Raw genomic sequence first — 25,300 nt, 5'->3', positions numbered from 1 at the left:
TCTCAGCAATTGTGCATTTGTTATGTGAGCAAAGAATTATCCATAGGAATTCTAAACCACAGAAGAATTTTAGAATGGCAATGAGTACAGGGTTACTTGACTTCTGAGAAATGAAGACCTTAATAAAAGATGGATATGACTGAATGGATTTTACTTCCCATTCCGCAGCAGCATTCTCTGCCTACATTCTAGTACAAGTACTAGTTTAACCTATTGCACTAAAATGTTGAGAAATTTACTTCCAAGTTCAAACCATATCAATGTCCAGAATTGCATTTTTTTCTTTAATAAAGAAATAAATTGAATGCTGTGGTCCAGGTTTCTTTCTTCTGGGCTACGCAAGGCACCACAGGCGAGAGGGTCATCTGAAATCATGCAGGACAGAATGAAGCCACTGTATCACTCCAGGTAAGCCAGTGCCATCACGTGCACTTGTCTCCACAATGGTGATGGGCTGCTTGGCACAGGAAATAATGTCTTGAATTCGGAATAATGATTTCATCTCTACCAGGGACATGTAGCAGGGTAGGTCACTAGAGCAGAGGTAAAGAGAGTAAACAATGATGGACAAATTCCAGAGGATAGCGAGATTAGTCTTTAAGTTGCCACAAGACATTTTGTTGTTGTTGATGATGAAGAATTGGTGCCCTTCCCTTCCAAAAACAACCCCCCTGGATTCTACAAATCTATTGCAGATTGCCATTTCCTAATATGCTAGCGGTAGGTTTTCTTCTTCCCACCCCGAGATTTACAGCCAAATCTGTTAAATTCATTAAACTCTTTTCCCATCCTCATTCCTCTTGTGTGAAAATTAAAAATTCCTTACATCTTATTGAAAATGATGAGGACAGGGACTGATGTTAGCTCTTCAGCAGAGAGGAGTGACAGGAGTTGAACACAGGAAGAGGAAATCTGGGTGGGTCTGGCAGCATCAATCACATACTGTAGGAGACATTCAGAGAACACAGCTGAAAAGACCAGGAGCTACTTGCTGCAAAACATTATCATATAAAACACCAGCAGAAAAGGGAGAAAATGAATGTGCACCCTTCAGATTCCAATGAAGCATTAGAAAGATTGCTAAAGTCGGATTTTCCTGAAATTATCAGTTGAGAGATTTTTAAAGTAGAAGCACTGTAAATAGCAGTTTTGTAGTGTCAGCATGACAAAAGATATAAACAAACTCATGCTGTGGCCATAAGAGTTATTTAAATGTTGTCATGGAACTTCAGTGCTACAAGCATGGGAACAAACTGTCACAGGGATGAGAGTGAAAAAGATTACTCTGTCCTATGACACACTGATTAGCACTTAGATTATGAATCAAGGCACTCACCAAAACACAGCAGCAGTCACTGTAATAGCTAGACCAAATGGGCCCCATGCATCCTCCCAGTTCTCGGACTGTGATTCTCTTTCCGATTGAAAGATCAGTAAGGTTTGTGCCCACCTGCAGAATGACAACAGCTGGTCAGACTTTTAAACTGGTGTGCTGCTGAAGCTGCCCCTATGGCATTTAGCTAAATGGCATTTAGCTAAATATTAACTACTCTAGCTGATATTACACATCCAAGGTCTCACACAGATTTCTTGCCCAACCTGTAAACTGAGATATTTTCAAATGCCAAGTTTTGAACTTGGAGCCTTCTGCCATTATGATCTCCATGACAGAGATGGTCCTCTGAGGATGCTGGACAAAACAGTGATACAAATGCAGCACAAACTTGCAGATTATTACATTTGAAGGCTGCCCTGTGAAAAATGTCATAAACTATTTGAGAATGTGACATTTTAGCCTCCGTTCAAAGGCCCTCAACATGCAGTATGGAATTATGGAAACTGTGCTGACACTCAAGCCCTCAGCAAACTCATATGGCCCTATCCTGAGGCAGCTTTGCTTTATCTTCAGTCTTAATGAGTACTCACAATTAATTAGTACTCACAATTAGGGTGGCAAACAGGTGCTTTGTTCTATTTTTAGACATTCTTCCAAAGCATACCTATGTGTGAATCTGACCTTTGTTCTGGGTCAGGGTTAATGCAGAATATAGGAAGATGAGGAAGTAATAGATTTCAAGGGCAAAATTATATAGTTGTTGTTTAATTATACCACTGGGAGCAACTAACAGTGCCAAGGTAAGCAGATCTCATTCAGTGGGGCTTACACCCTGAAAAATGTTCAGCTCCAGCTTGAGAAATTCCTGGAAATTTGGGGGTAGTTCCTGGGGAGGGTGGAATTTGAAGAGGTCAGGGAGCTCAACATGGATGTAATATACAGCCTACCTTCTAAAATAGCCACTTACTTATCTCTGTAATCTGTAGGTAAATTGTAATTCCATGAGAACTCCAGGCTTCACCTGGATGCTGGCAACCCTAAGCTGTTTTTCAGAAGATCTGATGTAGTTTGCATGAGTTGTATGTGCAGAGACCTTGAGGGTACATGCATCTGCATCCATAATGCTTTAAGAAGACTCACTAATGGTCTCTTGCTTGGGGGATGGAAAATCCTGAAGTCAGGGTTACCAAATGGTCAGGAGAAAAGTGTCCCATGTCTTTACGAAAGGCTACAAGCATAGCAATGGACAGTTGGAAGCTTTGTATGGCATAGAAATAAAATAATATCATCCAGCAAATAACATCTCATTTAGCTCTATTAGTAGTTTGAAGTGTTAGTCTCAGTGGGCAGTAGTCACTTAACAGGCATTTAGCTCTATTAAAAGAACAACCCTTTTCTCTCTCCAAATTAGCTGGCTACCACACTGGTTTTTAACTAGAACTCCCCCTCTCTGAAGTATAGTTCCCCAGTTTGCAGTGGCATGCACTTTTCTTGAGATCTGAGTGTCTTTGAGGGGAAACGGGAAACAGTGGAAACAAAGTTATGTCCCTGTACTGGTCAATTCTCAAAAAAGGCTAACAGGAAAAGAATAATTTTGCAATATGAAAAGAGAGAGCCCTGAATCTATTAGGATGCAACATATGCAGTAATCACATCCACAATGCACTACAGAGTTAGGCCATTGTATGCTATACCCAAGAGGGGGAAACAATGGAATAATAGCCAGCAGTCATAGAATATAGATAGGCACAGGCATCTCAGTACAGTTGGTCTCCATTAAAAGGCAACTTTCTCCAAAACCACACAAAGACAAGCATGACTAATAATGTTGTTTGATTTCCTTGGGTCTAAAACGTTGTTACCCAAGACTGCAGCAACGTTTCTTATACCGTGCTTCAGATTTAGCAATGCACTCAGAAAGTCCAGCTTAATTTGAGTATTGTAGTCAACCTGCGCCAGTCAGAACCACTCATTCGAACACAGAAGGCCCATACCGTTGGCAGTGTGGGGGGTGGCTCTCCTAGATCCTTGGCGCCATCTCGGGAGCTCAGCTGTTAAAGAGTCTGTTAAGGAAGCTAGAAAAGGGATGACTAGATTTAAAGGTAAAGGTATCCTCTGTACAAGCACCGGGTCATGTCTGACCCTTGGGGTGACACCCTCCAGTGTTTTCATTTATTTATTTATTTATTTTATTTATTTAGATTTATATACCGCCCTCCCCGAAGGCTCATAGCAGACTCTATACAGGGTGGCCTTGCCAGTGCCTTCCCCGGTCATTACCATTTACCCCCCAGCAAGCTGGGTACTCATTTTACTGACCTCAGAAGGATGGAAGGCTGAGTCAACCTTGAGCTGTCTGCTGGGATAGAATTCCCAGCCTCATGGACATAGCTTCAGACAGAATGTCTGCTGCTTATCACTCTGTGCCACAAGAGGCTCAGACAGCAAAAGTAGGCCCTGGCCAGATATTTCAGACAAGACTGTATTGCATTGTGGCATAAAAAGTGTCCTGTTGGGTCAGGCCAGTGGTTCACCTAATCCAAGTATCCCCTTTTACATAGTAATCAAATAGCTGCCAACAACAAACAGGTCATGAAGGCCAAGGTCTGTTCCTGAAGCTGTATCGGAGTACTGATATTCAGACATTAACTGCTTCTGGATTTCACTCCAATAGAAAGATTTCTGCAGTATGAGCTTCAGAGAGCCAAACCTCCTGATTATTCAAATAGACAGATGTGGAGGTTTGCCCTAATCATCGCAGCTAGTAACCACTGATGGAACAAATCCTCCATGCCCTAGTGGCCGTTCGAGCATAAGGTGCATCAAACCTGCTTGTATCTGAGACGGCAGGAATGTCGCCCTCCAGGTGGGGCCTGAGAATCCCCTGGATTTACAGTTCATCTCCAGACTGCCCTGGAGAAAATGGATGCTTTGGCGGGTGAACTCCATAACACTATACTCCACTGAGGCCCCACGCACTCCCACCCCCAAAGTCTCCAGGTATTGCCCAATCCAGAGCTGGCACCCCCCCCCCCCCGGTTCCAGAAGCCTCGCGCGCGTGTTGCAACAGGCTCTCCTCCGCCTCGGTAAGCATTAAGCACCGACACGAGGGTCAAAGCGGCCTATCCCGCCCACCACCCGACAGGCCAGCTAAGCGGGCCTCGGCCTAAACGACCCTCCTTCGCCGCCTCCCCCGGCGCCATTCTCCCTCTGCGGGGGCGGGATATTCTGCAGCCGCTTGACCAGCAGGGTCTTGCCGGCGCCCGAACCGCCCAGCAGCAGGAACGTGGAACCGCCGCGGCCGGCCGTTGCCATAACAACGCCGCTCGCCCGTCCTCCTTCCCTCCCTCCCGTCCTCAACCAATGAGCCGTGCGAAGGACCGGAGGGACGCCAAGGTCACGCGAATTACAAGCGGACCAATCGCCAGTCAGCGGCACGGGAAAGCCTGCCTCACTGCTAAGCGGAAGCCGGAAGTAGGGCCTAGGCTGCGGAAACGGGTCCGAAGCGAAACATCCATCTACGGTCGGCCCGGTCTGGAGAAGGGAAGCGCAATGGGGCGAGGCGGAGGCACTTTCGAGCGGCTTCTAGGTACTGGATCAGGCGGGGGGAGGGCGGGAGCGCGCGCGAGAGCGAGGCCATCCCCGGTGCAGACCCCTTGACCCGCCCCTTAACCTGTGACCTTTATTCTGATTCCCTTGGGAGGGGGGAAGCGGTTGGGGGAGAGCCCCGCGCTTCCACCCTCACCCCTCGGCATGAGTTGGGGCAGCTGCTCGGCTTAAATGGCCCTGTCTGCTCCCTGTTGACGGGAGGGCTCGACTCTGCATCAGGGCTGTCGTTTCTTTTGTCCCGCTTGGAAAATCTGCCAGACTTCAGCCCCTTAGTTTGAGGGCCAGGGGAAGGTAGCGAGAGGGTTGTAAGCGGGTTGTGTGTGTGTGTTTATTGGGCAGCTTTGTAAGCGTTGTTGGCTTCACTACTCTGCGAGGTGACGAACAACCAGGAAGTCACGGGGTAGGGAGTGAAATTAGGACTGAGTCAGGAGAAGACGTGACTATGCACTAAAATAAATGTTAGATAACAAAGCACAGGAGATCGGCTGTGAAATGTAGGCAGCTTGCTATTTTCTGAAAGTGAGATGGAGCTAGTTGGTTTGATTCCTATTACATGATATTATCAACAAGCAGGAACCTGCAAGGGCTTCTGGGAGTGCTTCCCACACCCTTTGCTCTTAAGCTTCCTTGAAAGCTCCTATAGCCAGTTCCTCTTTCCTGCCTCCTGTCCTTCCCATCCCCAGCCAGCTTACTTTTATCTCCCTTCCCCCATACTTCAGTTTTCTGCCCTTCCATCCCTTTACCTGAGAAAACCATGATCCAGGTGTGCAGTACTGGTTTCCAGGATGAGCTCAGTGGGGAATCCACAAGAACTCGCAAAGGGCACACATTTTCCCCAGTCTCAACTTCCCCAGCCTGTTTCCTTGTTCCCTCCACTTGGCAGCCTCAATATCAGGCTTTCTCAACTTTTTTACCATGAGAAACCCCTGAAACATTCTTCAGACATTGAGAAACCCCAGAAGTGGTGTTGTTGTGCAGAATATGGTTGGGAAGTGTAGCTGTGTATATGCTGTCTCAGGGTCCTTCTTCCCACCACTCCAGGCCCACCACTGGGGGGTGCAGGTCAACATGATGATATATTGTCATATCACCGGATAAATGTTTAGCAAATTTAAAAAATATATATATTAAAATTAACTCCCACCCATCTGGGAAACGTCTATGGCCGTCAAGAAACCCTGGGTTTCACGAAACCCTTGTTGAGAAAGCTTGCTCTATATCCTGTTGCTGCATTTTTCTCTCCTTGATTTTATCCTCAGAACAACCCTATTAGCAGGGGCAGAGAGGGAGCAAAAAGCCCTGGGAAATGGCCCTTCCCCCAACTTGTCTTGGCCCCACTCCAAAGGAGGAAGAGGTAGTCTGTCTGACTATGCCTCTTCTTCCCAAAAGCCGGAGGGAGGGAAGAAAAGGTAGCCTGCTTAACCAATTAGCTGGGTGCTGCTTTCCTTGACTCGGGCAAGTCTAGAGCAGATCAGGTGCTCCCTCCCTCACCTTGCATGGGGCGCAACTGGGCCAAACCAGGGAATGGCCACTGTATCACTACAAGGCTTTGTTGGGCTGACTACCACTACTCTCTGTCTTGCATTGTGCCTGGCTCAGCCAGGCCAGCTACTGACTTGCATGGGGCTCAGCCAGCCACTGCAATCTGCTATATCTTTCATGGGTCTTGGTTTGGCAGGATGCCAGTCTCAGCCTCGACTCGAGTGGGCTGAGGCAGGCACGGCCATTTCTACTGTCCTGCCCATTGCTTGGGTTACCTTTAAGCCGGGCTTTGTCTTGTCCTGCCTCATTTTAGCCTGGCAAGGCACCACCTCTGCTGCCTTGAGTGGGTCAGGCTCAGCTGTTCTGTCAGAGGGCTGGCTGGCCCACAGGAGGTGTCCAAGTGATCTTAATTGTCATGCCCTGCCTGTGAGGTAAATCATGCTGAAAATATGTAATTGTCCCAAAGATACCCAGTGAGTTGTTGTTGTTGTTATGTGCGAAGTCGTGTCCGACCAATCGCGACCCCATGGACAATGATCCTCCAGGCCTTCCTGTCCTCTACCATTCCCTGGAGTCCATTTAAGTTTGCACCTACTGCTTCAGTGACTCCATCCAGCCACCTCATTCTCTGTCGTCCCCTTCTTCTTTTGCCCTCGATCGCTCCCAGCATTAGGCTCTTCTCCAGGGAGTCCTTCCTTCTCATGAGGTGGCCAAAATATTTGAGTTTCATCTTCAGGATCTGGCCATCTAAAGAGCAGTCAGGGCTGATCTCCTCTAGGACTGACCGGTTTGTTCGCCTTGCAGTCCAAGGGACTCGCAAGAGTCTTCTCCAGCACCAGAGTTCAAAAGCCTCAATTCTTTGACGCTCAGCCTTCCTTATGGTCCAACTTTCGCAGCCATACATTGCAACTGGGAAGACCATAGCCTTGACTAAACGCACTTTTGTTGGCAGGGTGATGTCTCTGCTTTTTAGGATGCTGTCTAGATTTGCCATAGCTTTCCTCCCCAGGAGCAAGCGTCTTTTAATTTCTTTGCTGCAGTCCCCATCTGCAGTGATCTTGGAGCCCAGGAAAATAAAATCTGTCACTATCTCCATTTCTTCCCCATCTATTTGCCAGGAATTGAGCGGGCCGGATGCCATGATCTTTGTTTTCTTGATGTTGAGTTTCAAGCCAACTTTTGCACTCTCCTCCTTCACCCGCATCAACAGGCTCTTTAGTTCCTCTTCACTTTCTGCCATTAGAGTGGTATCATCTGCATATCTGAGGTTGTTGATATTTCTCCCTGCAATCTTGATCCCAATTTGTGACTCCTCTAATCCCGCATTTCTCATGATGTGCTCTGCATACAAGTTAAATAGGCAAGGCGACAGTATACAGCCTTGCCGAACTCCTTTCTCAATTTTGAACCAGTCAGTGATTCCATGTTCAGTTCTCACTGTTGCTTCTTGACCTGAATATAAATTTCTCAAGAGACAAATAAGATGCTCTGGTATTCCCATCTCTTTAAGAACTTGCCACAATTTGTTGTGTTCCACACAATCAAAGGCTTTAGCATAGTCAATGAAGCAGAAGTAGACGTTCTTCTGGTACTCCCTAGCTTTCTCCATGATCCAGCGTATGTTGGCAATTTGATCTCTAGTTCCTCTGCCTCTTCGAAATCCTGCCTGTACTTCTGGAAGTTCTCGGTCCACATACTGCTGGAGCCTAGCTTGTAGGATTTTGAGCATAACTTTGCTAGCATGAGAAATTAGTGCAATGGTGCGGTAGTTTGAACATTCTTTGGCATTGCCCTTCTTTGGGATCGGAATGTAAACTGACCTTTTCCAATCCTGTGGCCATTGTTGAGTTTTCCAAATTTGCTGGCATATTGAGTGTAGCACTTTTACTGCATCGTCCTTTAAGATTTTGAATAGTTCAACTGGAATGCTGTCACCACCACTAGCTTTATTGTTACTCAGACTTCCTAAGGCCCATTTGACTTCACATTCCAGGATATCTGGCTCCAGGTCAGTAACTACCCCATTGTGGTCATCAGGGATGTTAAGCTCGCTCTTGTATAGTTCTTCTGTATAATTTTGCCACCTTTGTTTAATCTCTTCTGCTTCTGTGAGGTCCCTACCATTTTGGTCCCTTATCATACCCATCTTTGCATGAAACGTTCTCTTCATATCTCCAATTTTCTTGAAAAGATCTCTGGTCCTCCCGATTCTATTGTTTTCTTCTATTTGTTTGCACTGTTCATTTAAGAAGGCATTCTTATCTCTTCTAGCTTTTCTCTGGAATTCTGCATTCAGTTGGGTGTATCTTTCTCTTTCTCCCTTGCCTTTCACTTCCCTTCTCTCCTTAGCTATTTGTAAAGCTTCCTCAGACAGCCATTTTGATTTCTTGCATTTCTTTTTCTTTGGGATGGTTTTAGTTGCTACCTCTTGTACAATGTTGCGAACCTCCATCCATAGTTCTTCAGGCACTCTGTCTATCAGATCTAATTCCTTAAATCTATTTGTCACCTCCACTGTGTATTCGTCGGGGATATGATTTAGTTCATACCTGAGTGGCCTAGTGCTTTTCCCTACTTTCTTCAATTTAAGCCTAAATTTTGCAACAAGAAGCTCATGATCTGAACCACAATCAGCTCCTGGTCTTGTTTTTATTGACTGGATAGAACTTTTCCATCTTTGGCTGCAGAGCACATAGTCAATCTGATTTCTGTGTTGACCGTCTGGTGATGTCCATGTGTAGAGTCGTCTCTTGGGTTGCTGGAAAAGAGTGTTTGCTATGACCATTGTATTCTCTTGACAAAATTCTACCAGCCTGTGCCCTGCTTCATTTTGTACTCCAAGGCCAAACTTGCCTGTTATCCCGGTTATCTTTTGGCTTCCTACTTTAGCATTCCAATCCCCCATGATGATAAGCACATCATTTTTGGGCGTTGCTTCTAGAAGGTGTTGTAGGGCTTCATAGAACTGATCAACTTCATCCTCTTCAGCAGCAGTGGTTGGGGCGTAGACCTGGATCACTGTGATGTTGAATGGTTTGCCTTGGATTCGCACTGAGATCATTCTGTCATTTTGGGGATTGTATCCCAAGACTGCTTTTCCTACTCTCTTATTGATTATGAAGGCTACTCCATTTCTTCTGCGAGATTCTTGTCCACAGTAGTATACCTGATGGTCATCTGAATTAAATTCACCCATTCCTGTCCATTTTAGTTCACTGATTCCTAAAATGTCGATGTTCAGTCTTGTCATTTCTTGTTTAACCACGTCCAGCTTGCCTTGATTCATGGATCTGACGTTCCAGGTTCCTATGGAATAAAAATCTTTACAGCATCGGACTGTCTTTTCGCCACCAGTTACTTCCACAACTGAGCGTCCTTTCGGCTTTGGCCCACCCAGTGAGTTACCAGGGCCAAATAGGGATTTGAGGTCCTAGTATGAAACTGTAACAAGTACACCACACTGGCTTTCATGAGGTGGCTACTGTCAAGCATCAGCAAGTAGCTAACTCTACATGAGCCATGAACAACAGCAGGCGCTCTCCCAGACAGTTTCCAACTCCTTCCATACATAGCAGTGCTGATGGGGCTCCCAGGAACTGCTGCACCAGCCACAGGGCTCCCTTCCAGTAAATACTCTGCACATGCACAGAGAATGTTTTTGTAAAGATTTTCCAGCAAACCTGGAGGCTGTCTCTGGTTTGGAGAAAAATCTCCACTTGCACCTGATCCACCAATTTAGATATTCTCAGATCTGCCCAAAAATGAGAAATAGGTATATCGATAGATGATTATGTACTTGCTGCTCTAGAGTAATGTAAACAAAAAAGAGGTGTTCCAAGGAGTGCATCATCCATTTTTCTCCAGCGTGGGAGTCATTTCAGAAGAGAGAAGGAGAGGCTAGGGTAACAGGATGAATATGCACAAATACAGTTACCAGTAACGAACCTTTGTTCCAATTATGGATGAAGAAAGCAGAGTTAAACCAATACTATATGAGTTCTTGGGAAAGAGGCATTCTGGGCATGGAGCCATTTGAGTTGAATAGCAGAGAGATTACAGCACTGCGGGAGGGGGGTGCAGTTTGAAGGACAAGTAGCTGCTAAATTGTTAAAACTTGGGACATTCATCCAGACAGCTGATCACCTAACAAAATGAACTTAGCTCTAAATAATAGTCACATGGAAAACTGCAAGCAAGTGTCAAACAGACCTGGACATAGCTGTCCTGAGCTCTTTCCAGCAATGATCCTTTTACCACTTGATCATCTCCTGAAGTCCTAATGATTATTTCTATGTCTTGCAGATAAAGCTACCAGTCAGCTTCTTCTAGAGACAGACTGGGAGTCCATCCTGCAGATCTGTGATATGATTCGTCAGGGTGATACACAGTAAGTTCCATAATCTATGCCAGCCTTTGTGTTCGTCACTCTGGATCCATCAAGAATACATTGTGGTCACAGTTGTATTCTTGACAAAAGGCAGAAGGCTAGGAGGGTGTTATCTCATTGTTATCTTTACAACCACCTTGTACAATGGGATAGCCTGAGGGGCTGTGGTGATTATCCATGAAGTAAGGATTTGAATTTGTTTTGTCCTAAATCCACTTCAGCCATTGGATTACAGTGGCTCTCTAGAAGACTAGCCATCCAAAGATGCCCTCTAGGTTAGTGAAACACCAGTGTCAACAAAAGTGCTATTACTAAAGATAAAATCTATTCTAGATAGTTTGTCTTGCATCTGGAAATTGGAAATTCTTTGAATTCTTACAAGCTGTTGGCAAAGTGGATTCAGTCCAGGCATTTCCCACAGTTCTTAAGAGTAGAAACACTTGATAGAAAATGGAGCATATTTTTCTTTAACCACATAGCAGTTCCTGCATTTGAATACAACACCCATATGTACAGACTGCTCAGTAATGCTGTGTGATTAATTTTGACTAGATTGACTTTTTTAGCTTACAGGTCTGTGAACTTCATATATAGCACTTGTCTTTCTTGCATCCTTCACAAAGTTTGTAGGTATTGTGAACATTGATGTTCTTTTTACTGGTACAGTGAGGGGCTGTGGCTCACTGGAAGAGCATCTGTTTGTTATACTGAAGGTCCCCAGGTTCCATCTCTGGCATCTCCAGTTAAAAGGTTCATGTAGGAGGTGATATGAAAGACCTCAAGGATCTGATTCAGTTCATATGTAGGGATTTTAGAATAGCTTACAAATGATAATCAGTGTTCATTGCAGGCTCAGTTTAGACTAAGCTGGTATTCTGTCTGTTTTTTACTGTTCAGGGCTAAATATGCTGTGGGTGCAATAAAGAAGAAGGTCAATGACAAGAATCCTCATGTGGCTCTGTATGCACTAGAGGTAACCTGAAGGGAATGCTTCTCTATTGATCAAAGTCACTCTTCTTTGGCAACTGGGGGAATTGTTCTCCCCTATTCTTTTAACAAGTGCATCTGGCACACTTAAAGAAGGCCTTATGCTCCTATCATTCTTTTAAATAAATTCCTTGAACTGTGGTCAGGGACTCTACATATTCTTTGCATATCATCCTTGTAGGTTTTGGAATCTGTTGTAAAGAATTGTGGTCAGACAGTCCATGATGAAGTGGCTAACAAACAGACCATGGAGGAACTGAAGGAATTGCTAAAGGTAGTAACATTTTGATCCTTTCCTCTTTGTAGGGTATCAGGGGAAGGAGAACAGAAAACCTTGACCGTCATGTATCTAATTCCCATTCACACAATGGGGTCATTTGTGAATTGCCAGTCAACTCTCTGTAGCGTTTCTGTCTATCTGATAAATGGAGCTTCAAGCTGGAAATGAATCTGCACTTTCAGGTCCATGCCCCACCTCTATCATCTGACTGTCAGGGACAGGAAGAAGCATTTGGGGGAAGAAAGCATATCAAATTTTGCTGCTTTGTTCACTTTTTATGCTATTAAAAACTGAGGTGTGTTGCCTAATAACAGTCTCATCTAGCCTGAGTCCATCTACAACATCTAGCTTCTTCATATGATTTCAAAAGAGTGCTGGTCCTGACGTCAACAAAAGGAATGTCATCTTATTCATATGAATGGTGTTCCTCACATCTGACTTGTAATAGTTTTAATTTTAAAAAACAAATTGCTATTACTATTTTAACTGAGTAAATATGATACTGACTTTCAAGAATCTCATTTCCATGTTCTTTCTATAATTCCCAGCAAATGACTGCCTGGAAAAAGAGTTCTCTATCAAGTGATTATGTAGATATTATCCATTATTTTTGCCCAGCACATTGAAATTTTGGTATCCTGCCACCGAACTGTTTGGACTGTTCTCAGTCAGTTTTCAACTAAGATTTGAACTCTCCGTTTTGTTTAGGCTAAATGATACTTAATACCAAGAAATTTATCTCTTTATGTATATTTATTTATTGTGTACTACTCTTATGAAGACAAAATTATTATTCATTGGCAGTAATGTTACACACACCTTCCCATGGCTTTAGTTCTTGACCCATCTAAAAGTGAAGTCAGTTTTTGAGCCTGCTGTGCAGAGGACAGTTGAGAGAAACAGGGGAGGAGGATATGCTTCCATCCCTCTTTTATAATGCTATTTCCAAAATACATGTTGTTTTATGTGGTTTTCTTGAAGGCTGTATTTACTATGGTCCCATGGGGTTTTGTGCATGATCCTGATTGTTTCTATTTCTGCAGAGACAAGTTGAGGCCAATGTTCGTAATAAAATTCTCTACTTGATCCAAGCCTGGGCTCATGCCTTCCGCAATGAGCCCAAGTATAAGGTGGTACAGGATACTTATCAGATCATGAAGGTCGAAGGTAAGGACTAATGAGGGCCCCTCATGGGTGGGGAACATAGCAGGCTGCAGATATCTGGCTAGCGTTTATGAGGAAGAACCACTGTAGGAAGCACTGACTCATCAGATAATGTTGCTGTTCTCAGTGCAAGAAGTACATATACATTTATTGCATTTTGTGTCAAGGATCTGTGATTATTTACTTGCTAAGGCAGTGGTTCTCAACCTTCCTAATGGCATATCCCTTTAATATACTACCCTTTAATGCACTACCCCAACCATAAAACTATGCAAGTGTACTTTCACAGAAATTAAACTGAAACTGACCAATGGCATGAAGATCCACTGTTCGTGATTGTATATAAATTGGGTTTTTTTCCGGGGTTTCTCAGTTCAGTTCTGCCTCTTGTTCCACCATGCCAATCTCGCTCTTCCACTGCTCCAGACAGATGCTCTATCTCAATCTACCCCACAAGGTTGTTGTGTAGATGGAGCCCCCTCAGCCAAGCTGTTTGCCCTGCTGCGACCTCTGTGAAAGGGTCATTCGACCTCCAAAGGGGTCCTAACCCCCATCTTGAGAACCACTGTGCTAAGGAATAAGCCCCAAAGGAACAATGGCTGCCACTTGATTAGAAAGAAGTCAGTTGCAACCTTACAGCCTTGCATATTATGTTGTGAGTAAAAAAAATCCCATAAAATTGCATTCTAGATGGTTCTCTAGGCTATGCCAAGCATCTTAATCCCATCTTGCTTGTATAATATGATGCCCTTAGGTTAGAAAAGAGCAAGATTAGGATACGTTAATAGTTTGCATTATTTGACAACAGCAGCAGAGCTGGGGATAGAACTTGTGCAGTCCATCAGGTCTGTTGTACAAGTGCCCAGGCTATAGTGGTTGCAGTTCAAAACAACAATGTTAATCTTGCAGGTCATGTTTTCCCAGAATTCAAGGAGAGTGATGCCATGTTTGCAGCAGAAAGGGTGAGTATTTGAAGTAGACGAGGGGGAGATCCTGTAAAGGGAAATTACTTGGGTTTAGCAATTATGCTCTATCAGTACTGTTTCCAATACTGTGTTTTTGTGAGAGATGTGAGCATTCCAGCTGAACCATTCCCCGCTGTGATACATTGACTGTAGCAGCAGACAGCAAATGTATTGGGTATCGTGCTGCATCTGTAGCGTTGGGCACAAGAGAACTGTTAATTTCCATCCTTTCTCCTCTCCCTCTCCACTGCCAATTACTGTATGGCTCCCATGGGGTGTACTGCTCCTACAGTCATACTTTATACAGTCACACAGCAGAACAGCCCACTCCCTTCTCCAGTGCCTACATCTTCTGGGATAAAATTACATTTCAAGAAGAATCCTCTGTTTTTAACCACCCCTTTAAAAACTGAGCTAATATGTACCATTCTCCCATCGCTGACCTGTCCACAGCTATGATCTATCATTTCTTTCTTAATGACAGGCTCCAGACTGGGTGGATGCGGAGGAGTGTCACCGGTGCCGAGTCCAGTTTGGAGTGGTGACTCGCAAGGTGGGTGGTGTAGCTCCCTGTCCTGGGCACCCTTTGCCGTGATGACATGACAAAGGCCATGTTTAGGCTGCAGGAGGGCACAGGAACCATAAGCTGGTGTTTCTCTAGCATGGTTAGCTGCTACTTTGACCTGTCTGCTGTGTTCATAGCATCACTGTCGGGCATGCGGGCAGATCTTTTGTGGAAAGTGCTCATCCAAGTACTCTACCATTCCCAAGTTTGGCATCGAGAAGGAGGTGCGGGTGTGCGAGCCCTGCTATGAGCATCTCAACAAGTGAGTATTGGGGCTTGGCTAAGAGAGCAAACTTGGTACTGAACTTTTGGGAAGAATGACATGTTGATATTCTTCTTTTGTGCTTATGCCTTAATTGTCTAGCCCACCTTTCCTCAGAATACACGGTTTGAGGATTTCTCTCCCCCCATAAACACACGGTGAGATTAGGAAGCCAGCTGTTGTGCTCTGGTCATAACCTCAGTGCCCCTCTCTTCCTCTCTCCATGTAGAAAATCAGAAGGGAAAGGAACTGGCAGCACAGAGCTCCCCCCAGAGTACTTGACCAGCCCTCTTTCCCAGCAGTCTCAGGTAAGCACTTGGCTATGTTGGATAAATGGGGGCTCTTTGCTTTAACCAGTCAGTTCCTCTTCCTGGTTGACATTGATTACTGCTTGTTCTGGTCACAGCTGCCCCCAAAGCGTGATGAAACAGCACTGCAGGAGGAGGAGGAACTCCAGCTGGCAATTGCACTATCCCAGTCCGAAGCAGAGGAGAAGGAGAGGATGGTTTGTGTTGGGACAATAATGGGGGATCCCATGCATGAATGCTCTTGAATCTTTTTGGCTGCTTAGAACATTTCTGGGAGTGGAGATTGTGAGGGGGGCTGTAAACTAGGATCTCTTGCTCGTAACCAACCAAGAAACTGATTCCAGGGAATGTGTTTTTAAGACAAGGGGAATAATTTAAATGTTATGCTGGTTTTTGCCTGTCTCCAAATTAAATCAAGATGAACTAATTTCCACTCTAATGGCAAACCTGCCTGCCACGTATTATAATGAGATGCACAGCCATGGAGTGTAGTTTGGCTGCAGCTCTGCTGAGGCCAGGCTTAACACCCATGGCCACTCCTTCCATGTCAGTGACCAACTGTGTCATGCTGGGGATCGAAATCCACTCCCATACTCTCTTGTGCTTTCCCCTGCAGAGGCAGAAAACAACATATTCCACATACCCCAAGGCTGAGCCAACACCGATCACTTCATCAGCCCCTCCAGTCAGTACCCTCTATTCCTCACCTGTGGTAAGTATCCACCCAGGTGGAGAGGTTTGCCCTCAAGGGAACAACCCTCAGCACTTTTTGGCTATATCCTGGAAGCCATTCAGATCAGCATGCTCCCTGCTGTGATTCAGACAGCTCTCCCATCGCTTGTAAAACTTCTGTGGTGTTTTGCCAAGTTATAGACCACTGTGAAGATGAGGGTGTGTATGTGTGTTCCTATTGTTTTCATCCCACAAGTGTCTAAGGCTACCCGTGCCTTCAGGCTCAGAAGAAGGCATTGTGCTATCTCCCATTGCTCCTGTTTCTTGGGAAGCTCCTAAAGAGGAATGGTGGGTGTAGGGGTGCTCTTGCTTTCTGCAGTGGAAGTTAATTTAATATGTGTCATTTCAGAATTCCTCTGCACCTCTAGCTGAGGACATTGACCCAGAGGTAAGGTCCCGGACCCACTAAACCAGTTTGTAAACGGTCATAGTGAGACTCCGACATCTCAGTTCTTTTCTGTTTCCCAACGTTTCCTCACAGTTGGCTCGGTACCTGAACCGCAACTACTGGGAAAAGAAGCAGGAGGAAGTCCGCAAGAGCCCTACTCCATCAGCCCCACTCTCCATGGGAGAGCCAGCTGCTCAAACCAATGAAATCCAAGTGGCTCCACTCACTGTGGTAGAAGTAAATAACAGTCTTTTCTCTTACTATATGAATGGGTGCTGCTCAGTAATGGGAAAGTAGGCATAGCTGTTTCTGGTTTGAAGTGGTGCCTCTAGTTTTCTTGGATCCCAAATTGGCTTACCAAGTCTGTTGTTGTGTTCTTACGGGGATGGGATCTCGGGCTTTGATGGGAGACACATCCACTGAACAGTCAAGGCAGGGGAAGAGAGTGGTAAAGTTGGGTAGGCAGAAACCACTTTGGAAAAGTTTTATACCAGAATTGCAGGTAGAGTTGAGCTGGGATTTGGGGCTTCCAGTTGACGGTCTCTCCTCTCTCCATAGCAGCAATATCAGAATGGTGAGACTGATGAGAGCCATGAGCAGTTCCTTAAGGCCCTCCAGAATGCTGTCACCACCTTTGTCAACCGCATGAAAAGCAACCACCTGCGGGGCCGGAGCATCACCAATGACTCAGCAGTACTCTCACTCTTTCAATCCATCAACAGCATGCACCCCCAGCTTCTGGAGCTGCTCAACCAACTGGATGAGCGTCGCTGTATGTCACCAGGGCCCCAGTTGACACTGTAGGCTGGGAGGGTTGTAGCAGAGCTTGGGATCCTCTCTCTCTCTCTCCACAAAGCTGATCAGCTTTCTTGAGAGCCACTTGGTGTAGCGGTTAAGAGTGGCGGACTCTAATCTGGGAAACCAGGTTTGATTCCCTGCTCCTCCACATGCAACCAGCTTGGTGAGTGGGGCCAGTCACATTTCTCTCCTATTTCTCTCAGCCCTGCCTTTACCTCACAATGGGTAAGTTGTGGGGAGAGTAACGGAAGGCTGTTGTAAGCTGCTTCTGAGTCTCCTTTGGGGTAGTGAAAAGCAGGGTATAGAAAACCAGCTCTTCTCCTCCACCTCCTTTTCCTTTCTTCCTCCTTCTCTTCCAAAAGCAATGTGTACCTAGTGCTGTCTTTAGGGTCTGGATGGAATGGGGAGATAGGTTGATACCTTTGGCCTTTGCCAGGCAGCCTTTCTGTTTGTTCCTGTAAGAGCTACAAATCTGTAGGTGCAAATTCAATCTCAAATCCTAAGGGAAATGTGGGTACAAGTGGGCCATGAGCAGGAACCCTGACAGTGGTCCTTCCCATTAGTGTACTACGAGGGACTTCAGGATAAACTTGCCCAGATCCGGGATGCGCGGGGAGCCCTGAATGCTCTGCGGGAGGAGCACAGAGAGAAGCTGCGCCGTGCGGCTGAAGAGGCAGAGCGGCAGCGGCAGATCCAGCTCGCCCAGAAACTGGAGATCATGCGGCAGAAGAAACAGGTGAGGCCTGTCTGTGATAGTGCATGCCCCTGGGGAACCTGATGTCAGCATTGGGTTTGCCATTCCTCATGAATGGTTGGCCGGTGGTGGGCCCCTAGGGCAGTTTTTGAGACCAGATGACTGATGGTGTGTCCTTCCATTACATACAGGAATACCTGGAGATGCAACGGCAGCTGGCCATCCAGCGCCTTCAGGAACAGGAAAAGGAGCGCCAGTTACGGCTGGAGCAACAAAAACAAACAATCCAGATGAGAGCACAGATGCCTGCTCTCTCGCTGCCTTATGCTCAGGTATGAGAGGTGGAGAGGCCAGAGATTACTCTCTTCCCTGTCCTTTCCCTGTCTGATATACCAATGCAACAGCATGTATGGGGAAAACTGCAGTGATGTTATACAAATTGCAGTTTGGGTGGGATGTTATCAGACAGAGGATGGAACTTCTGCCAAGTTTATCTTCTGCAAGCCATGCTGGGAATCCTTTTGGCTCAGATGGTGAGATAGAAATGAAATGGCCATGTTGCACCCCTCTCTAACACTGCTCAATGTCACTTTTAGCTCCAGGCCATGCCAGCTGCTGGTGGGGTGATCTACCAGCCATCAGGCCCCACCAGCTTCCCGGGCACTTTCAGCCCAGCAGGCTCCGTGGAAGGGTCTCCTATGCACACAGTGTACATGAGCCAGCCAGCCCAGGGCAACACTGGTCCCTACACTGCAATGCCCGTGGCAGGAACAGGTGAGCCAGTTGGGAGGAAGTGCTGTGCAAGTTCAACCGAAGCTCCTGAAACCAGGCTAGTAGATCAGTCGGGCTATCATCTCCTCCCCAAGCTGTACTTGTCCCGCTCTGTATTCTTGTTTCAGATCCCAACATGGTGAGCACCTACATGTACCCCGCCGGCACCAATAGTGCTCAAACAGCTGCACAGGGGCAGGCTGTGCCCACTACTAATCCCGCTTATTCCTCCTATCAGCCTACACCAACCCAGGGCTATCAGGCAAGTTGGCTCACTTCTGCCCCAGAGCAGGAACTTGCACCCCAGCTCTCTGTAGGCTCCTGTGGAAGGCGGCGGTGGTGGTGGGGAAGCACTAGCTTTGCTGGCTTGCAAGAAGCCAAGGGTCCTGATCTGGCTTATGAGTGAAGTCCAGTCCATAGTGAATGACATGCCGTTTCCCTGCTGCCAAGCTGCAGCATGCTCTGAGATTCTGCATCCTTTCCTATTGCTGTCTTCTCCACCTTGCAGAATGCCGCTGCCCCCTCACAGACCCAGGCTATGCCTGCCATGACACAGGCTCCACAGTCAGGTGGCACAATCGGTTACATGGGTAGTCAGTCTGTCTCCATGAGCTACCAGCCCTACAACATGCAGGTAAGAAAAGGGCATCCTACTGCTGTGGACATGAGGGTGACTGGCAAGTGGGTAAGAGGGGTGTGGCATTTACCTAAACCAAGCTGGAAAAATATTACTGAAGATGATTACAGACTCGCTGATCTGATCAGCTGCTGATATTGCTGGTTTGGACTCTGGTGTTGGAGAAGGGCTCTGCAGATTCTGTGGGCAGCAAAAGTCACAAACAAGGAAATACTAGAGCATAAAGCTAGAGCATAAAACTATCAGCATAAAGCCTGATCCATCTCTGGAAGGCAAATTCACAAAACTCCAACTCACTCACTTTGGCCATATCATGCGATCCAACTCAGTTGAGAGGGCAGTTATGCTAGGACTGGTCAGTGGTAAAAGGAAACCTGGCTTGACAAAGAACACAGTGGATAGAGACAATCAAAATGGACACTGGCCAGAGCATTACTCAACTAAAACAAGCGGTGCAAGATCAGAAGATGAGACTGCCAAGCCCTGAGATCACCAAGAGTCAGACACAGCTGAATGGCTGACCTCATCATCATAGCTGAGCCCAAATAAAAGCTGGATATTGGGGGAGGGTTATGGGGGGGCGTTATTTGGGGATGAGTTCTCCCTCATCCCAGCTGATCATTTGAAGCTCAGTTTAAACCAAGCTAGAGAGGAGCCAGCTGAGCATCAGCTGGGACACAGCAGAATTCTCAGCCACACGCAGACCCTAGGACAACTGCTGCTCAGTTTAAACTGTGCTGCAAGAGAAGCCAAGTTTACCCCAGAATCAGTCTGGTTTTTTTGCTTGTTTGTTTTAATTTCCTTCTTGGGTCTATTGGACCTGGAAAAAGTCCAGAACATTTGGACCTGGGATTTTTTATTAAAAACCCCAAATGTTCAGATTCAGTAGTCCCAACCAACCCTGCCCCTTTTTTTAATATGCATCCCTAGTTGGTAATTTCTTACCAGGTTTTTATAGAGGGAGAGGGAGGCAATACGTGCCTGCGGCGGTGCTCATGGCCTGATCCCAGTTCTACTTCCACTCCCCTTGTTTCCTGACAGAACCTCATGGCGGCCCTCCCTGGCCAGGATCCTGCTTTGAGTAGTCTGCCACCCCAACAGCCTTATTTATCAGGACAGCAGCCCATGTATCAGCAGGTGAGTCCTTGACACTGAAGAAGTGGCTCAGTAGTTGATTTATATTCTGTTGCTGTCATGTTAATGTTGGAGGGGGGTGGTCCTGAATTCCCACCTAATTCCTGCCAGCCAACAGGAATGCTTTGCTCTGTGTAGGAACAGGAAAGTTTCTTGCAGTTGATCTAGTTGCTAACCTCTGGTTGTCTCCTTGCAGATGGCACCCCCTGGAGGACCTCCCCAGCAGCAGCTCCCTCCCCAGCAGGCTCCAGCCCAGGTGCAGCAAGCACAGGGGGGCAGTGGAGAGGCTCAGCTAATTTCCTTTGACTAATTCTCATCTTAGTGGGTTTCTGACATTGAACACTATTATCTCTTGGTCACTGCTGTATTTACTACACCACGGCTGTTACCCTGCACCACCTTCTGGGCATTTGATGTTCGGTAGTCTCCAACTGGCTACCTTCTCCCCACCCCTTCAGTTTCCTTGTCTGAAATGTTACCTTAGAGCCTTCTGGGCAGGGCAGGAGCTAGGGGCAGCAGTGTTCAAATTCCCTTTGAGCTTATGTTTGGTTGGGAAGTGATGGTGGCCCCAAACTCACCAAGCTTCACTGGAGCTGGGTAGAAGACCAGAGAACTTTCAAGCCACTCCTGTGAGCACTGCTACGGAGCCAGAGACCTTCCACCTCTTCTGGGACTACAGCATTTAAGCATGCTCTAATGCCTGAGTAAATGGGGTCCAACCTGCAGCATGACCTGACCCTGCATCTCTCCCCCCACCCCTTAGTGCCCTGTATGGTTGTATCTTGCCAGTCAAGTGGCCTTCACTCTTAACTACCCCCTGCCCCCCCACACACACACTTAGAACCCCTCATGTTTCCCATAATACTTTAACAACCTATTCAACCTTCTGTTCCCTGTATTCTCTCCTAGCCCCTCTCCACCCTCTCTGCTTTTGAAGACTCAAATCTCTCATATTTAGTGCTGGCATAGACAGAATGGAATCAGTGACAATAAAGTATTTAAAACTTTTTCAGTCTGTGCTTTCTTCTGAGCTCAGTATTAAGTTTTAGTCTTGCCTGCAGAGCACCAGCTATTGTGCTGGGTGATTGGGGCACTCAGGATCTGGTTTGAGGGTAGGAGCCCTTCAGCAGCTTTGAATTGGGGGAGTGGTTTCCCCCAAACCCTTCACAGAACCCCATCTGTGAATAAACAGCAGCAACATGCACTTCGATTTCAGCGTTTAATTATTACATCCTTCCTGTAAATATTGCTATAAAAGCTGCTGCCACTGCTCTCCAATAGCTAGCGTTCGGATAACTGCCTCCGGCGAAAGATCAGGCAGTGCGTATATTCAGGCATCGCCACCTAAGGAAGAAGAATAATCTGTTGAGCTACAGTGAGGAAAACAAGGGTTCCAGAGAACACCAAGGCATGGGGCAAAGTATCTGCAGTTGCAGCGCATTGTTCCCTGTGACAATCTGGGCTGGCTTTGGCTTCTTACCATCCGTTCAAGCCACAATGCATTGGTGTTGGCCAGCTGACGAAGCTCCTCCACATCTCTCAGCCCCCACTCAGGGTTCCTGCCATTGAAAAAAAGTACAGTGAGCAGAACTTCCTTCCTTGAATCCAGTCCTTAGGTTTTATCCCTAAGAAGGGGGGGAACAGGTTGATGGCTGAATATAAACTCCTATTTTCTATCACCTAGGCCAGGGGTAGTCAACCTGTGGTCCTCCAGATGTTCATGGACTAAATTCCCATGAGCTCCTGTCAGCGTTTGCTGAACATCTGGAGGACCTCAGGTTGACTACCCCTGACCTAGGCCACTATGCTATGAGTTGAATGTTGAACATGTAAACAATGAAGCATTGCAGTCTTTGTGCTTCCATTCTGACTAATTTCATTAGGGCAGGCTTTCTCAGCCAGGATTTCATGAAACCCCGGGGTTTCTTGACAGCCCTGGAAGGGTTCCCTAAATAAATGGGCAGGAGTTAGTTATGTATATATACTTAAGATTTCTTAAACATTTATCAGATATGACTATGGTCATGTCACCCATCCTCTCAAATGGCCAATGATGGGCCTGGAGGGGGTGGGAAGGGGAAGGACCCTGGGTGGACATGTACACAGCTACGCTTCCCAACCATATTCTGCATGATCATATCACTTCTGGGGTTTCTCAAAGCCCGGAGAATGTTTCAGGGGTTTATCAGTGGTAAAAAGGGTGAGAAAGGCTGCCCTAGGGCTTTGGGGGTACTAAAGATGTAAGACCGCCGCTATATGTTATGTGATATGTTATATGTAACTTTTAATTGGGGTTTTTATGGGGATTTTATTGTGTTTTAACTATTTATGTTGTAAACCGCCCTGAGACCTATTGGGAGAAGGGCGGTCTAAAAATTAAATAATAATAATAATATCTAGTCCTTCAGATTTAATTTACCTGGCCTGAAGTGTTTCATCTAGCTGCACATTGCATTCTGGTAGGATGATCCCATTCATGGCGAAAGGCTGTGGAGTGGAAACAGAATCAGAATTATGTTGGCTGCTACAGATAGGAGTACCTTCTAGCATTCTTAGGCCAGTGGCATAGTATGAAGGCGCATCATGATGAGGACTAACCAACAACAAACGAGCTAAATTTCTTGAAATTTTAGTAATCAGAATTCAACTTTTCTGCCTTATTCATGTTCCTTCAATGCCTCTGGGGTACAAACCACACCCCCTGCAATGATACTGTAGACCTTCACATAACATTCAATTAAATGAAACTGGACATCCTCATCGCCACTGGAAAGTACCTTTCTACATAGAGAAATAGACCACAGGATCTAGCCTGTTAGAATAGTGTTGGATCATACTATTCCCCAGTTGTTGGAACATAAATGGCCTACCTTGTTTTTGATGAAGAAAGGTTGTTTTTGAAGAAGTGATAAAGGAAATTCTGGAGATTAAGTCCCCGTAGTGCTTTACTTATGGAGTCTGTTACTGCTACTTGTTCACCTCTCCTTCAACAAAGCATGCATACTATATAATTTTTAATTATAAATAGTGTAGAAGGATCACTGGGATTAGTACATGGTTCAGAGAGACTTGAATTGTATTGTAAGTGTGGGTAGCATTTTTCTAAGACTTTTCTATACTTACCCCGTAAACCAGACAAATGCCTCCAGTTTTCAGCAGTTGTCCTATACCTTTAAACATCCCCTACAACATAAAATATGGAGTCAGAACAAGCTCTGCCCTGTTCCTCTGATGCTGGGCAACCCCCAGAGTCCCAATTAGTAACCCTGTGAGAGAATCAGAACCCACAGTTGTTGCCCACTTCTCCCGTCACACCTCCAGGTCTGATTCAGTCATGTGCAGCAGGTTGATGATCACGATGAAGTCACAGCAACCCTGTGCCAGGCCAGCCCACTGACTCCATGGCTGAGACACATCAATGGTCAGGGGTTCTTGGACATTGGTCACCTTGGTGGCACGGATGTAAGCACGGATGCTGTAGACAAAGAGGAGAAGCATACATTTTTCTAGCATGCTGTCCCCAAATGGTTTTTCCCAAGCTCCCAAAAGGCAGCACTATTTTGACAAGAATTTGGATTAGAAACATGATAAGATGCAGTTCGTGCTTATACTGTTTGGCTGGCTAAAAAAAATCCTTGTGGCCTGTCCCCAAATTAAAGCTGACTATTGCTCCTTATTTCATACTCAATGCAAATAAGAGTTGCATGTCCCTTTGTTCCCACATCACAATTTCAAACTGCTGCTAATATTTTTTGTATTTTAATCTGGCACTCAACTCCCATAAATGTTTTAAGATTATGCAGAAGCAGACTAAGTAGTCATATTAAGACTAGGTACGGAAATCCAAAATGACTCTACCTGAGCCATACTCCCTTGTTCAGCTACAGGGGATCACCCCCCTGGACATAGACTAACGAGCATCCCTTGAACAATGTGCCACTTCCTGTTGTTTACCCCAAAGGTATGCCAAGTTGGACTCCATTAATCACAAAACAGGGCATGACCTACCTGCTTTTTCAAGCCATAGAACACACAAGTTTGTATGCAGTTCTTAATGGTTCTTTCTGCTCTGCTCCAAATTGAGATTCAAAGGAGCCACTCCGCTAAGTAGCTACCCGTAAAAGCCCTGAGACAGAACGGTAATTAAGTGAAGGTTTTGTATTCAACACAATTCTGTCTCGTGGCAACAAGGGAAAGACCAGTCCACTCCTGCTAGCAACACCAGACACCACCACTGTCCCCAATGTACCTCTGTTGAGAAACTGGACTGATTTCAGAAGGTTGCCATGTCACGCTGGGTAGACCCCGGGCGAAGTGCACTATGTGTTGTCCAGTCCCAGATCCTAGTTCCAGCCCAAAAGCTGAGCTCGTATCATCTACATAGTCAGCCAGAACCTCCAGGATGAGTTCTTTGTTTCTCTCTGCCATGGGGGAAACCAGCATCTTGGCAGCAGCTCTCTCCTTCTGTACTCCCAGGGCTGCTGTCCACCCTCTGTCATCCTCCAGCCCTGCCCAAATTGACTAAGCTAGGCTGATTAAAGCAAAGGAGATTATGCTGAGATACACTGGTCTGAAGAAGGCATGTGCTGTTCTTGTATCTGCAGTTGAGACCATTCCTGCTAACCACTAACCATTCCTCTATATTCTGATCAACTGACTGTCAGTTCCCTATTTCTGATGTAACAGAGTCATATACAAAAACTCATGCCACAATAAAAGCAGTTGGTCTTTCAATACCACCTTGATGCTTATTTTTATTCAACAGTCTGCTGTCTTTGGAATCTTGGCTGGGATTTTCTAA

At 45.9% G+C, this 25,300-nt stretch overlaps 3 protein-coding genes across 6 annotated transcripts; 1 reads left to right on the top strand and 2 right to left on the bottom strand.

The window, feature by feature from the left end:
• Window positions 1-270: 270 nt before the first annotated feature.
• ARL16 (ARF like GTPase 16) lies at window positions 271-4,705 on the bottom strand. 2 transcript variants are annotated; one of them, XM_077328090.1, is made up of 5 exons: window positions 4,564-4,705; window positions 3,331-3,389; window positions 1,337-1,450; window positions 827-942; window positions 271-533 (listed from the first exon to the last, which is right to left on the bottom strand). In XM_077328090.1, exons 1-5 carry the CDS (start codon window positions 4,649-4,651, stop codon window positions 362-364), a joined length of 549 nt encoding a protein of 182 aa, XP_077184205.1. In that variant the 5' UTR covers window positions 4,652-4,705; the 3' UTR covers window positions 271-361. The 2 variants fall into 2 exon arrangements, with proteins under 2 accessions (XP_077184205.1, XP_077184206.1); XM_077328091.1 differs by lacking the exons at window positions 3,331-3,389; window positions 4,564-4,705 and adding an exon at window positions 4,165-4,341.
• Window positions 4,706-4,755: 50 nt separating this feature from the next.
• Window positions 4,756-21,511, top strand: HGS (hepatocyte growth factor-regulated tyrosine kinase substrate). Of its 3 annotated transcripts, none has more exons than XM_077328086.1 (21): window positions 4,756-4,925; window positions 10,730-10,814; window positions 11,712-11,787; window positions 11,983-12,075; window positions 13,125-13,248; window positions 14,155-14,207; window positions 14,695-14,763; window positions 14,913-15,037; window positions 15,267-15,345; window positions 15,444-15,542; window positions 15,962-16,057; window positions 16,427-16,465; window positions 16,559-16,702; window positions 17,027-17,237; window positions 17,827-17,999; window positions 18,149-18,289; window positions 18,554-18,731; window positions 18,857-18,983; window positions 19,230-19,362; window positions 20,407-20,502; window positions 20,696-21,511. In XM_077328086.1, the coding sequence occupies exons 1-21, from the start codon at window positions 4,889-4,891 to the stop codon at window positions 20,807-20,809; spliced, it is 2,292 nt and encodes a 763-aa protein (XP_077184201.1). In that variant the 5' UTR covers window positions 4,756-4,888; the 3' UTR covers window positions 20,810-21,511. The 3 variants fall into 3 exon arrangements, with proteins under 3 accessions (XP_077184201.1, XP_077184202.1, XP_077184200.1); XM_077328087.1 differs by having other exon boundaries at window positions 4,758-4,925; window positions 14,170-14,207; window positions 17,024-17,237; XM_077328085.1 differs by having other exon boundaries at window positions 4,759-4,925; window positions 17,024-17,237.
• A 193-nt stretch (window positions 21,512-21,704) lies between these two features.
• Window positions 21,705-25,000, bottom strand: LOC143832937 (methyltransferase-like 26 B). The gene is made up of 6 exons (XM_077328088.1): window positions 24,749-25,000; window positions 23,815-23,974; window positions 23,623-23,682; window positions 22,919-22,986; window positions 21,980-22,058; window positions 21,705-21,843 (listed from the first exon to the last, which is right to left on the bottom strand). The coding sequence occupies exons 1-6, from the start codon at window positions 24,940-24,942 to the stop codon at window positions 21,781-21,783; spliced, it is 624 nt and encodes a 207-aa protein (XP_077184203.1). The 5' UTR covers window positions 24,943-25,000; the 3' UTR covers window positions 21,705-21,780.
• Window positions 25,001-25,300: the final 300 nt, after the last annotated feature.

Source organism: Paroedura picta, chromosome 3 (assembly GCF_049243985.1).
Source record: "Paroedura picta isolate Pp20150507F chromosome 3, Ppicta_v3.0, whole genome shotgun sequence".
Lineage (NCBI taxonomy): Eukaryota > Metazoa > Chordata > Lepidosauria > Squamata > Gekkonidae > Paroedura > Paroedura picta.
The sequence above is the reverse complement of the archived record's forward strand: the minus strand, read 5'-3'. Positions and strand labels throughout refer to the sequence as shown.